Below are 11,939 nucleotides of genomic sequence, written 5' to 3'. Positions count from 1 at the left end.
TTAAGATGAGGAAACTGAGGCACAGAGAATGTAATTGACTTACCCCAAGGGTCACAGAGACAGAAAGCAATGGTGCCAACATCCAAATCCAGGGGTCTGGTTTCAGAGTCTGTGCTCTTAACTGCTGGCTATGCTCAGAAGAGCCTTCACACACTTAGGAAAGAGCCCCTTCTAAAAATTCACTGTCTTGTGCTCTGAGAGCTTGACGTTGTCTCCTTGTTAGAAATCTCCATGGTTAAAGTTGTTAACCTTAAAAATAAAACTGTCAGTTACTTTACCAGGAGAGATGGGTTTATTTGGAGATAGCAAAGAATTGCAATTCAGAATAAGCAAGCTTCAGCAAACCATAGGCAAGTCTGAGAACAAAGGAGAAGAATGCTCTTTTATAGAAGAAAGGGGGGGATTGGGAGGAGCTATTATAAACAAAAATTCATTGGAGTAACCTGGGAGTTTGAAGTGTAGAGGCCATCACTAGCTGAGTAATGACAGTCTCTCATTGGCTGGGCTGTTGCCAGGCAAGGAGAAAACCTTTCTTCCTCCAGCTTGGGTAGTAAAGTATAGGGTTCTTCCAGTCTGGAATGCAAGGTAGTCCCTTCCTGTTGGTTCTGCAATTGACTAGGAGTGATAGGGGTGAGAGCTCCCCCTTCTGGCCTCCCAACTCCATTTAAAAATTTTTTTTAAATGTTTTTTTACTTTTGAGAGAGACACACAGAGCATGAGTGGAGGAGGATCAGAGAAAGGAGACACGGAATCTGAAGCAGGCTCCAGGCTCTGAGCTGTCAGTGCAGAGTCCAGACTCAGGGCTCGAACCCATGAGTGATGAGATCATGACCTAAGCCGAAGTCTGAAGCTTGACTGACTGAGCCACCCAGGAGCCCTCCAACTCCATTTTAAATGAGGTTTCCTTTTACTAGTTTTCAATTGTTTGAATTTAGCTATAGCTCTTTGCTAGAACAACATCTCTTAATAAGTGGAATTTGTTAAAACTGGTTCCATATTGTTTCAATGTCCAATGTCAATGTTTCAATGTCAATGTTCAATGTCCAACTGTTTAAATGTCCAATGTCAAGGTGACAAGAATTATTAATACCTTGGGTCGCTGTTTCAGTGAAAAGTACACTTTGTGAGGTTTAAAAATATACATCTTTTTGGGGAGAAGTACAGGGAGACATTATATTTCTCTGAAATGTTTCAATTTATATAAGTAGAACATAATTTTTACTTGTGTGATTAAAAAACAGTCATAAAATATGCCCTTATTTAATCAATCAAAAAATGCTTCTGTGGGGGTACCTGGGTGGCTCAGTCCATTTAGCATCCAACTCTTGATTTTGGATCAAGTCATGATCTCAGGGTTATGAGATTGAGCCCCATGTCAGGCTGTGCTCTGGGCATGGAACCTGGTTAAGATTCTCTCTCTCTCTCTCTCTCTCTCTCTCTCTCTCTCTCTCTCTCTCTGTCTCTCTCTCTCTCTCCCTCCCTCTCCTCTCCTCACCTCACACCACCCCTCCCACTGTGCATGCATGTGCTCTCTCTTAAAAAAAAAAGACGCCTTCTGTGTTAGATAGCCTCTTCGTCCTAGTAATTACAGCCTTGTATAATATCCTCTCTTTGAGTAACTTGCTTTTAACCAATAGAATATGGCAACATTGAGGGGTTGTTCTTTCTGTGAGTAGGTTGCAGAAAATCATGACCTCTGTCTTGCTAGTACCCTATCACTTTCTTGGCTGCCGTGCTTTGATGAAGTGAGTTGTCATGTTGGGAGAACCCACATGGCAAGGAACTGAAAGTGACCTCCAGCCAATGGCCCTTGAGGAACTGAATGTTCCCAACAAATAAGACCACAGACCCTGGATTAACACCTTGCTTACAGCCTTGTGAGAGATTCCTGACCTACAGAAATCATGAGATAACAAATGAGTATTGTTTTAAGTCCCTAAGTTTGAGGGTAATCGGTCATGCAGCAATAGATAACCTTTCTTTATACAAATAATGAATTTTTGATAAACTAATTAATAAGTCATCATATAAACCAATGTAAAATAAGTGTAGTCTAGATTGTCACAGCAAATATCTGAAGTCATATACATGTATTATAACCACATATGTGTCAGAACCAGCTGAGGAGCCTAACTCAGTGTTTTGCAGTCAGGGCACCCTTCAGGGAAGTGGTGGCTCTAGGGCAGGGTTGAATAGGAGTGTGTGGGGGGAGCATATGTATCCCTCACAATCGATGCCTACCCACCCCCCATCTTCAGGCTCAAAGGTGCCTCAGGATGAGAACAATCCCATACGGGGCTCTCAGGCCAAGTCTCCCCTGTCAGACTGAGAGGCCCTTGAGGAGAAACCTCTTGCCAGCCCCATCAGCCACAGCAGGCTGAATATCTCCTCCCCAGTGACTTCCCCCACATCTGTCCCCCAGCTTCCAGTCCAAAAGGGCACCTCAGACGGTATGGAAAAGAGGCCACCAGGCAATGGGTAGAATAGAAACACAAACTCAAGAAATGCATTTCTCTGCCCCAGTTTATTCACCACGGCTTGGTCCAGAGGCCAGGTTCATAGTCAACATGCAAGGGCTAGACACAAAAGCCCCAGGACCATTGCTTCAGCCTCACTCCCTATACCTTTCACCTACCCACCCATCAGGGATAGAATTCTTTACAGATAGAGCACCCCCATTTTGCAGATAAGGAGAGTAAGCGTCATGCCACTGCTCACCCATCAGGATCTTGCATCCTCATGGCTCCAGAGGCAAAGCAGAGAGCTTGGCTACCTTAGTCCTTGGTTCTCCCCAAAATTCAACCACTCTCCTTTTCACAGAGCCTCTGCTCTAGCCTGTCAACCCCCATTTAAAGGGCCATGCAGTGACGGAAGGGGTTATGACCCAACATGCTAAGAGCTTCCAGAGGCTGGGCTGAGCTGACACTCACTGTCCCCCACCCCCCCACCCCACCCCCCGCCAAAGGTTAATGTGGCTCCTCTGGGCCCAGACAGCCTGATTTAAGAAAAAACAGACCAACCTAATTTGACGTCCAGTGTTGCTAAAGCCAGAAAGGCACAGCGAGTAGAGGCACAGAGAGGAAACAGATTTTTTTTTTTCCAACAGCCTTGGAATACCATGCCGATTCCTTGCAAGCTTATAAGCACACATTCGCTTTCATCAGAAGCTGAAATCAATATGGTCTGCAACAGCTCCTTTGCTGTGGAGAAGGGTTGTTTGTTTCAAACTGATATTTTAGAATTCCCACTCTCCTATTCTTCACAGGGTTCTGCCGTTATCATCTCCCTTATCATCTCCCCCATCCCCATCTCCCATGTGCCCCAGGGCAGAGTTCAAGAGGGACAGCTCTTTATCTTCTTCTCTGATCCCATCCCCCATCCCTGCCACGTGTCAATCACCACCCCCAGCTTCCCTCCCTCATACTAATTCTCTACCAATTGCTCAAAAAGCCATGGCAGGCCAGAGCAGCCACCACACTTTCTACAGCAAATCCACCATCAGGGACAACAGCTTCAGCAGAGCAAAGTCTGGGAGGAGTGATGGGGAAGGAATAGGAGAGGTGGCCTGGGAAGTCCCAGGAGAGTGGATCAGCACAACCCTCAGATAAATGACGATAGCCCTCTCTCCAGGGAACAATTGGACCCTGTGGAGAAAAAAAGGCTAGGATTGACAATGGGTAACACAGAGTGTGGATGCCCGACATACGCAACTGAATATGTATTTGCACACATCTGCTAGTGAGTCGGCCTGCAAATCCATGCTCCTAATACACCCTTCCCATGCCTGCACTTGCACACAAAGGCCTGCACACACAAGGGCTCACTCACAGACACCCACCACAAGCCTGCGCACTCAAACTCATTCATATGCACACACACACACCTTTTGCATATATATCCTCACTCGTGCACATATATACACACTGTTGGACACCTGGTTCATGCATACATATACAAACATACTCCCTCTTACATACATGCTACACACACACATATGTACACACCCACACACAGACCTGCACATCAGTGAGCTCATGTGTACGCATGACACACACAAGCTGATGCACAGGTGCTGATTCACACACGCCTGGACCTGCCTACATGATAGCACGTACATACTCATGCTTACCTGCACTCATACCAGCAATGTTCATGTACTTACTTGTGCACAACCACACACATGCCTACAAATATATATATGTACCCCTGCACCCCTGTGGAGGCACACCCTTAGCCCTGATCCTGGGGCCTGGATGGGACCGCCCTCTGTTGGAGACAACGGATAAGCTCCTTTCGGTTGTCTAGGATGGTGTCGAAGCTTTCCTGCAGACGGGTCTGCTGGTCAACCAACTGGTGCTGCAGGCCCCGGATCCACTGCAGCAGGGCCAGGCGACGGTACATCACCAAGTGCACATGGTGCTTCTCCTTTTCCTGCTCTTTGTAGCGCTCCTGAGCCTGCAGCTGCTGCACAGCCTGGGCCACTGAGGGCAGAAGGGGATCTGGAGGGCCTGGGCCTCGAGGGGTCCCACAGACAGGCTCAGGGCTGCTGCTGGGGCTGTCGGTGCTCAGGGAACTGCTGGCATAGCCGTTGTCCTCCAGAGGGGAGCAGACTGTGCTGGCGCCGCTCATCTTCTCCAGCTCAGCTCCGGCGATTTCTGCCCCCTCTGGTGGGCTGCGGACCTCCCCATCAGGGAGTCCAGGGGCCTGGAAGGCCTGGTTGTCAGAGGGCAACTCAGAGGAGCCTCTCATCAGGCTGGGCTCCACCTGGCCTGGCATCCCATGCCAATTCTCATTGGCATCTTTGGCACTCGCCATGAAGTTGGAGTTGCTGTCTGGTTGGAGCTCAGGCTGACATACTCCAGGTGGGCCCCCCAGGAACTGGCCCCCCTCAGCTACGCCTGGCTGGATGGCAAACATCTGGTCTGCAAAGGAGAAGCAGAAGAATGAGTCAAAGCAGGATAGGGTGGGGTGCCTGAAGTCGTGGCAACCTAGCTGTGGGGGCAAGGCAGTGTGGAGGAGCTGGATGCTCCTTCTCAGTCCCTTTCCCTCTGGTAACACCTCCCTTTGTGGTATTCCTATTCCTTCTCTGTTGATTCGCAGTCTCCTGCATAGGGTTTGCCCTCAGCCCTCCGAGGCAGGCTGTCTCCTTATTCTGTGCACGTCTTCCCAGATGAACTAATCTTCTGCTATAGCTTCAAGAACCATCAGGTGTTGGTGACTCTCAGATGTGTCTCCAGCCCAGATCCGACTGCTATCCAACTCTGCAACCATCCATAGGCCCCCCAAATTCTACATGTCCCAACCAGCTCTCCCTCTCCAGTGTCCTCAGAAAAATGGCCCACCCTGCATTCAGTCACTCCAGCCAGAAACCTGAGAGCATCCTGGTCTCACTCTGCTTCCTTCCCCCATCTCATTGACCACAAAACACTGACAATTCTTCCTCTTAAAAACCTGTGTATGTATGCATATACGTCAACCCTCACTTGTACTTGGTTCAGGCCATTTCTTACCGGGATTACTGACTGACTGCTGCAGGCTTTTCTGACCTCTGTGCCTCCAGTTAAAAATGTAAACTTGAGGGGCACCTGGGTGGCTCAGTCAGTTGAGGATCCGACTTCAGTTCAGGTCATGATCTTGCAGTTTGTGGGCCTAAGCCCCATGTCGGGCTCTGTGCTGACGGCTCAGAGCCTGGAGCCTGCTTTGGATTCTGGGTCTCCCTCTCTCTCTGCCCCTCCCCAACTCACGTTCTGTCTGTCTCTCTCTCTCTCAAAAATAAACATTAAAAAAAAATTTTTTTAAATGTAACCTTGATTGGTCACAGCTCTGAGAGCCCTCCCTAAACTGCTAACCCTCAACATGGCCTACAAGGCTGTGCTTCAGCTGACCCCTGCTCCCCATTTCAGGCTTGCCTCTTGCCACTCTGCCCCTCTCAGAATCCCAAATTTCTCAGAGATCTCAGAATGTGTCATTATTCTGTGTCAATAATGTGTCATTATTCACACAATTCCCTTGGTCCACAATACCCTTCCCTTCCCCTCTCCTGTAAACTCCTCCCTTCTCCACCCAGCAAACTCCTTTTTGTACTTCAAAACGCAGATGTCTGATCCCCACCTCTCTGAAGCCTTCCTGAAGTTCTTCCCACAGCCCCAGCACACATAAATAAGCACAGTTAACTATGCCTTCCCCTGGGTCCCCACTGCACTGGTACTCACTGTTCTGTTCATATCTGTTTCTTGACCCTGGTGCATAGTTGATGGCCAGTAACTGTGCATTTAGTTGTTTTTGGTTTTGTTTGGGGACTATCTTCTAATAGCAGCTTATACATTTGGCTTCCTGACTAGATACCGAGCTCCTCTATATATCCTCTGTCATATTCCTGCACTAAGCAGGTGTCAGTACATAGTTGCTGTGAGAGTGAATGGGGGAGAGGGGCTGCAGTGGGCTATCTATGCTCATAAAGAGAAAGCCAACGGTAGCGAGAGGCTACTGCTCAGGCCCAGGGATAGAAGATATGGCTCCAGTTACCTCCTCTGCCCTAGTGAGCAACCCCACCCCCGCCCCGCCCCGTCCCCATCCCCATTGACAAGCCTCTCTTCTGACCTTGCCCTCTTCCCTCTGGGTTTACTATCTTGTGCCCCTCCCCTAGCTTGCTCCATCCAGGGGCCCCAGAGGGAGGGCGTATCACACCATTCTTTCCTCCCTAATAACCATTTCTACCAAAATTAGGGTTTGAATTAACAAGAGGTTTCTACTGACTACATATTACAAGGATTAGAAAAATGGGGGATCAGTAAGAGTGAGGGATAGTGTAAGTATAGCAGGGATTAGGAGGTCTTTATAGGTGGTAGTGGGCAAAAGTCCTCGGGGTGTAGCGACGGTCCTTTAGTGACCTACATACTACCATCCCGCTAGGCAGTCTTGGAGACCTTCCAGGCCCAAATGTTGTTTGGTTTTTTTTTTTCTTTCTTAAACTGGGAGCGGCCGCGAGGGAAGCTGAGATGCAGCGGCTTAGGTGTTAAGGCTCACAGGGTTCTCAGAGATGGTAAAATGGGAACCCAGACACCCTAGGATCAGGCTTCCGTCCAAGCTAATCCGCAGTCGGCCCGGGGTGTGTAAGGCGGCGGGGGTGGGGAGATGGCTCTGTAAGGGTTGGGGAGGCCGCCTCCCTTCCTGCGTAGCCCTGCGGGAGAGGAACCCCCCATCCCTCCGCCTCCAGCAGACAGAGGATAGAGACCATGCTTTCCTAAGCTCCCCACAGGGGGCAGCCCGGAGGAGGCTGGGATCCCCTGCTTGCCCCCCCGTCCCGGGGGGCTGGCCCCCAACCCTCCCCTCCTGCCGGACTCACTGCCTGGACGCGCCCGCCCCGGCGCGGCTGGCTCTGCTCCCGCGGGCCCCGCGGCGGGAACTCGTCTCTGGAGGCTGGAGGGGGGGAGGGGGATGTCTCGGCCTGGCCTGGGCGGCCACGCGGGCCGGGCGTGGGGTGCTGGGCTCCCCCGGCGACGCGCCCAGCCCCAGGCCCGGACTGCGGAGTCGGGCGGCGTCAGCGCGGCAGACGGGGCGGGGCGGCCGGGCCCACGTGGGTCGGTTCGGGGTTCCGCCGAGCGAAAGGCTAGTCCGGCCAGAGCGCCGGAACCAACTCCCCCGCCTCCTACAGCCGTGACCGAGGCCTGCCGGTCGGGTTTTATCTTCCCACTGCATCCATTGGGTCCCTCGGATCGCTTTGCGTCACTGCAGATACGGTGACATTTTCAAAATGAAAATCTAATCATGTCACCATCCTCCTGCTTTTAAGCCTTTCAAATGGCTTCCCTCTTGCAGGGTAAATCCTTGAGGCAGCGGCCACGGGGTTCTGAGCATCTTGTCCTGTCTACCTCTCCACCTTCATCCTTTGCCCTCCATCTCTGCAACTGGGCCTCACACTCCGTTCTGCCACGCGACTTTTGCACACACGGTTCCCTCTACCTAAAATTCTCTTCCCCTTCTCAGCTTACTCATATGTCAGCTCTCCTCTCAGATAAACCTCCTCTGACCTCCTAGGCAAGATTAGTTTCCCCTTTTATATTTCTCAAGGGCACTTGGTTCCTTTTCATCAGAGCATCTATCACAATTTGAAATGATATATTCATTTTGTGCTTGTTTCATTAAGGTCACTTAATGAAAGCTATGTTTTTTGTTTTTTTTCAATTTATTTGTTTTGAGAGACAACAAGGGAGGAAGGCCAGAGAGAGACAGGGAGAGAGAGAGAGAATCCCAAGCAGGCTCTGCTCTGTCAGTGAAGAGCCCGATGCAGTGCTTGTTCTCACCAACCATGAGGTCATGACATGAGCCAAAATCAAGAGTAGGGATGAGACTGAGCCACCCAGGCACCCCCATGAAAGCTATGTTTTATTTATTTATTTATTTATTTATTTATTTATTTATTTATTTAATAAAGGCTGCCCTTCCTAATCCAAAGGCTGCAGCTTTTTTTTTTTTCATTTTTTTTTTTAACGCTTATTTATTTTTGAGACAAAGAGAGACAGAGCATGAACGGGGGAGGGTCAGAGAGAGGGAGACACAGAATCTGAAACAGGCTCCAGGCTCTGAGCTGTCAGCACAGAGCCTGACGCGGGGCTCGAACTCACGGATGGTGAGATCATGACCTGAGCCGAAGTCGGCCGCTTAACCGACTGAGCCACCCAGGTGCCCCGAAAGCTATGTTTTAAAAAAAGAAAGAATATCTGCTCTGGGACAGGACCGGGCCTTATGTCCTACACTCAGGCCCTGGCACCTTCCTCAGAGAACTGCTCCATAGTGGCTGTGCCGTGAACTCTTCTCAGTTTCTACTGACCGAAGCCTGATCTTCCTCACTCCCTTCTTCCTTGGAGGAAAAGTGGAGGGTTGGGGATTCAGTTTGCAATCAGAGAGAATAGAGATGCAGTTGGTGCTGACTCTAATGATAAGAAAGCACTGGCAGGTGTTAGGAAAGTCAGGGCTTCTTAAATAATTTCCTAAGGTAGCCCTTGAAGGGAGACGAGGACAAATTTAGCCTTCAGGGTTCTAGAAGGCCCCTTCCATACCCCCACTTTACCAAGCAAACCAAGCAATTGGCTATACCTCCTTCATGTCCTCCCCACATTAAAAACAAAATAAAACAAAACTAATATGGCTTCATCTTTGAAACATAAAACATTTTAAAATACTCTTGTCTTGGGGCGCCTGGGTGGCTCAGTTGGTTAAGGGTCCAACTTCAGCTCAGGTCATGATCCTGAAGTTTATGAGTTCAAGTCCGGCATCAGGCTCTGTGATGACAGCTCAGAGCCTGGAGCCTGCTTTGGATTCTGTGTCACCCTCTCGGTCTACCCCCCCACCCCCCTGTTCTCTTCCCTATCACTCTCAAGAATAAATGAATAAATAAACATTAAAAAAAATTAAAATGCTCTTGTCTTTCCCTCATCTCTTTCTTTTGCTTTTATCTCCTACTCCATCTTTTTTAATTTTTAAGTTTATTTATTTAGAGAGAGACAGCGAGCAGGGGAGGTACAGAGAGAGAACGAGGGAGAGAGAATCCCAAGCAGGCTCCAAACTGTCATCACAGAACCTGATGTGGGGCTAGAACTCACAAACCGTGATATCATGACCTGAGTAGAAACCAAGAGTCAGATTCTTAACCAACTGAGTCACCCTGCTACCCAGTCCCCTACTTCAGCTTTTGCTATTTTTTTAGACCTCAGGCCCATTTCTACATCAGATGCTGAAGCCTAACTAGTCTTCCTTTTTCCCTTACCCATTGCAAGTTCCCCTTGCCTTTAGACAGGTGACCCAATGAGGTGACCCAAATCCTCACTCCTAAAGGCTCTGAGCCTGGGGGGATCTAGAGTTATGCAGGTCTTCCTGTGCCATACAGCCATGTCAGATAGTTGTTTGGTGGGCCCAGAGCTGCTCCTCTCTGCCTCTCTTGTGGACTCCATCTCTCCCAGCTCTAACCATGTGGGTCAAATGGGAGCCCGGTGAGTCCAGGCATAGGAACCCCACTCCAGGTGAGTCCCTTCTCTGGGACTTTCTGAAATAAAAGGAAGACAAAGCTGGGAAGATGTATGGGCAGAGCTTTAGCAACCACATTCCCTGCCAAGTGGAAGTCAGTTTGGAGTAGGAGTAAATGATGCTTACACACAGAAGCAGAGACAAAAGACAGAAGTCCTGGTGATGTTCTGGTCCCTGTTTCCTGAGGCCTTTCTATAACTTCCAATAAGGCCCTTGTTTTGTCAAGCCCACCTCGAGTGGAATTTCCTTTGCTGGCAATCAAAAGAATCCTGATTAATACAAGAGCACAAGGTAGTGGCCCAGGGGTCCCCCTCATATACCTCTCAGCCCTCATTAAGGAGTGGCATCTCTGTTTCCCCTTGGTAGCCATTAGCAATCCAGCTTACACTGTGACCTCCTTTGAAATGCAGTGGAATCATCTCAGTGTTCCCACATTATAATCATTTCTCCCAAGACGCTGAAACCTCCTGACCTGTAGAAGCTAGAATGTCAGAAACAGGAAGCAAACTCTTCGAGAACGTCATTAGGTATACTCACGTAACACGCCACACCTATCTCTGCCTCTTCATATGGATTCTGGCTACAAATGACAAAGAATTATATACTGACTGTTGACTTAAAGCCTCTTGTACTCTGCAGGGCAGCACACAAATGGGCATAGTTCTAAATAACTTAATATCTGAGAAGTCAAGTGAATTCCCACAGCATCAGATTGTTGTAGCCTCTCTTCTCTTAGTCAAGGGTAAAGTTGTGTGGGATACTCCAGCACTGTGTAATTAATGCAGTAAGTGCTCAGACAGTGGTCCTGGCCACTCCATAATTTTCAGAAGGCTGGGAGCCTTGAGAACAAAAAACCCTAGGAAGGTGGGGGTGTCCATGTCTGCATGATCACAGACAAGCAGATGTATAGATGTCCGTGATCCATTCACCAGAAGTTTCTGCAGTCAGGATGCCAAGGAATCAGTCATTCCAGGTAGAGCGGTGTCTGTGGCTGTGCCTACCCAGCTATATAGATTATAAAGACTGAATTGGCAAGGACACAGAAATCACTAGAGATGGCCAGTAGCAGCCCAAATAGGCCAGCCCTGGGAAGTGGGTAGATATCCTGGCAGGCAGACAGATGTCAGAGCCAAGAGAGACTAGCAATGAGTAACCAGTGCTAGGTGCTAAAGGGCCTAGAGTGTCAGACAAGGAGACAAGGGAGATGAGAGGTATTTCTACCCCAGGAAATAGGACAGGCATAAGAGTTCCTTCCTCTATAGGTGGATAATTTCTCAATGTCAGTACTTCCAGGAAGAAAGAGGTGGGTGGGATCAAGGTGTTTCAGCCTCAAAGACATTATTCCTTCCTATCCATTCACTCACATTCAGTACAGAGTGCTCACTTTGGGTCAGGTGCTGTGTTGGGGATTCAGAGCAGGATCAGAGCTGGTGGTGGCCTTGTGCAACTCCCTGTTTAGAAAGGGAAATAGAAAAGAGTGGGCTATACAATGTATAGGTCCTACAACAGAGTTGTAAGGAAAAAGCAATGAGTACAAAAGAGGGTAAGGAAAGCCTTCACAGAGGGGGCTTTAAAGGATGAATGGAAGCTCACCCAGAGAAAGCAGGAGAAAGCAGAGGAGACTGTATGTGATGTGTATGTTCAGAGTGTGGCCAGGGTGACTGGAGCTTGAGGGGGAATGGAGGTAAGAGATGAGGCTAGAGGATAAAGTTGGCCCAGTTGTGAAAGGCTTTGACCATCATTCCAAGGAGCTTGAGCTTCATCCTGTGGGCAGCAGGGAAATAACCGAGCAAGCCCCCAAAACTTCCATGTCAGAACAAAGCACAGGCGTCTAGTCCTGGAGGACAAGCTATATTGCCACCTGCTTTCTTCTCCTTCCCTGAGCTCAGATCATCTGTCAACTTCTCCACAAGGCT

General features: G+C 49.1%; 1 protein-coding gene across 2 annotated transcripts; it reads right to left on the bottom strand.

Annotated features, from left to right (window-relative positions):
* Nucleotides 1-2,505: 2,505 nt before the first annotated feature.
* On the bottom strand, nt 2,506-7,657 carry CUNH1orf216 (chromosome unknown C1orf216 homolog). Of its 2 annotated transcripts, none has more exons than XM_019430268.2 (3): nt 7,346-7,657; nt 4,229-4,922; nt 2,506-3,644 (listed from the first exon to the last, which is right to left on the bottom strand). In XM_019430268.2, the coding sequence occupies exon 2, from the start codon at nt 4,915-4,917 to the stop codon at nt 4,231-4,233; it is 687 nt and encodes a 228-aa protein (XP_019285813.1). In that variant the 5' UTR covers nt 4,918-4,922; nt 7,346-7,657; the 3' UTR covers nt 2,506-3,644; nt 4,229-4,230. The 2 variants fall into 2 exon arrangements, with proteins under 2 accessions (XP_019285813.1, XP_019285812.1); XM_019430267.2 differs by having other exon boundaries at nt 4,205-4,922; nt 7,346-7,652.
* Between the last annotated feature and the right edge of the window lie 4,282 nt (nt 7,658-11,939).

The sequence above is a fragment of the Panthera pardus genome, unplaced genomic scaffold, assembly GCF_024362965.1.
Source record: "Panthera pardus isolate Hobbes unplaced genomic scaffold, ASM2436296v1 HiC_scaffold_11, whole genome shotgun sequence".
Lineage (NCBI taxonomy): Eukaryota > Metazoa > Chordata > Mammalia > Carnivora > Felidae > Panthera > Panthera pardus.
Note: the sequence above shows the minus strand (reverse complement) of the source record. Positions and strands in the feature narration are given on the sequence as shown.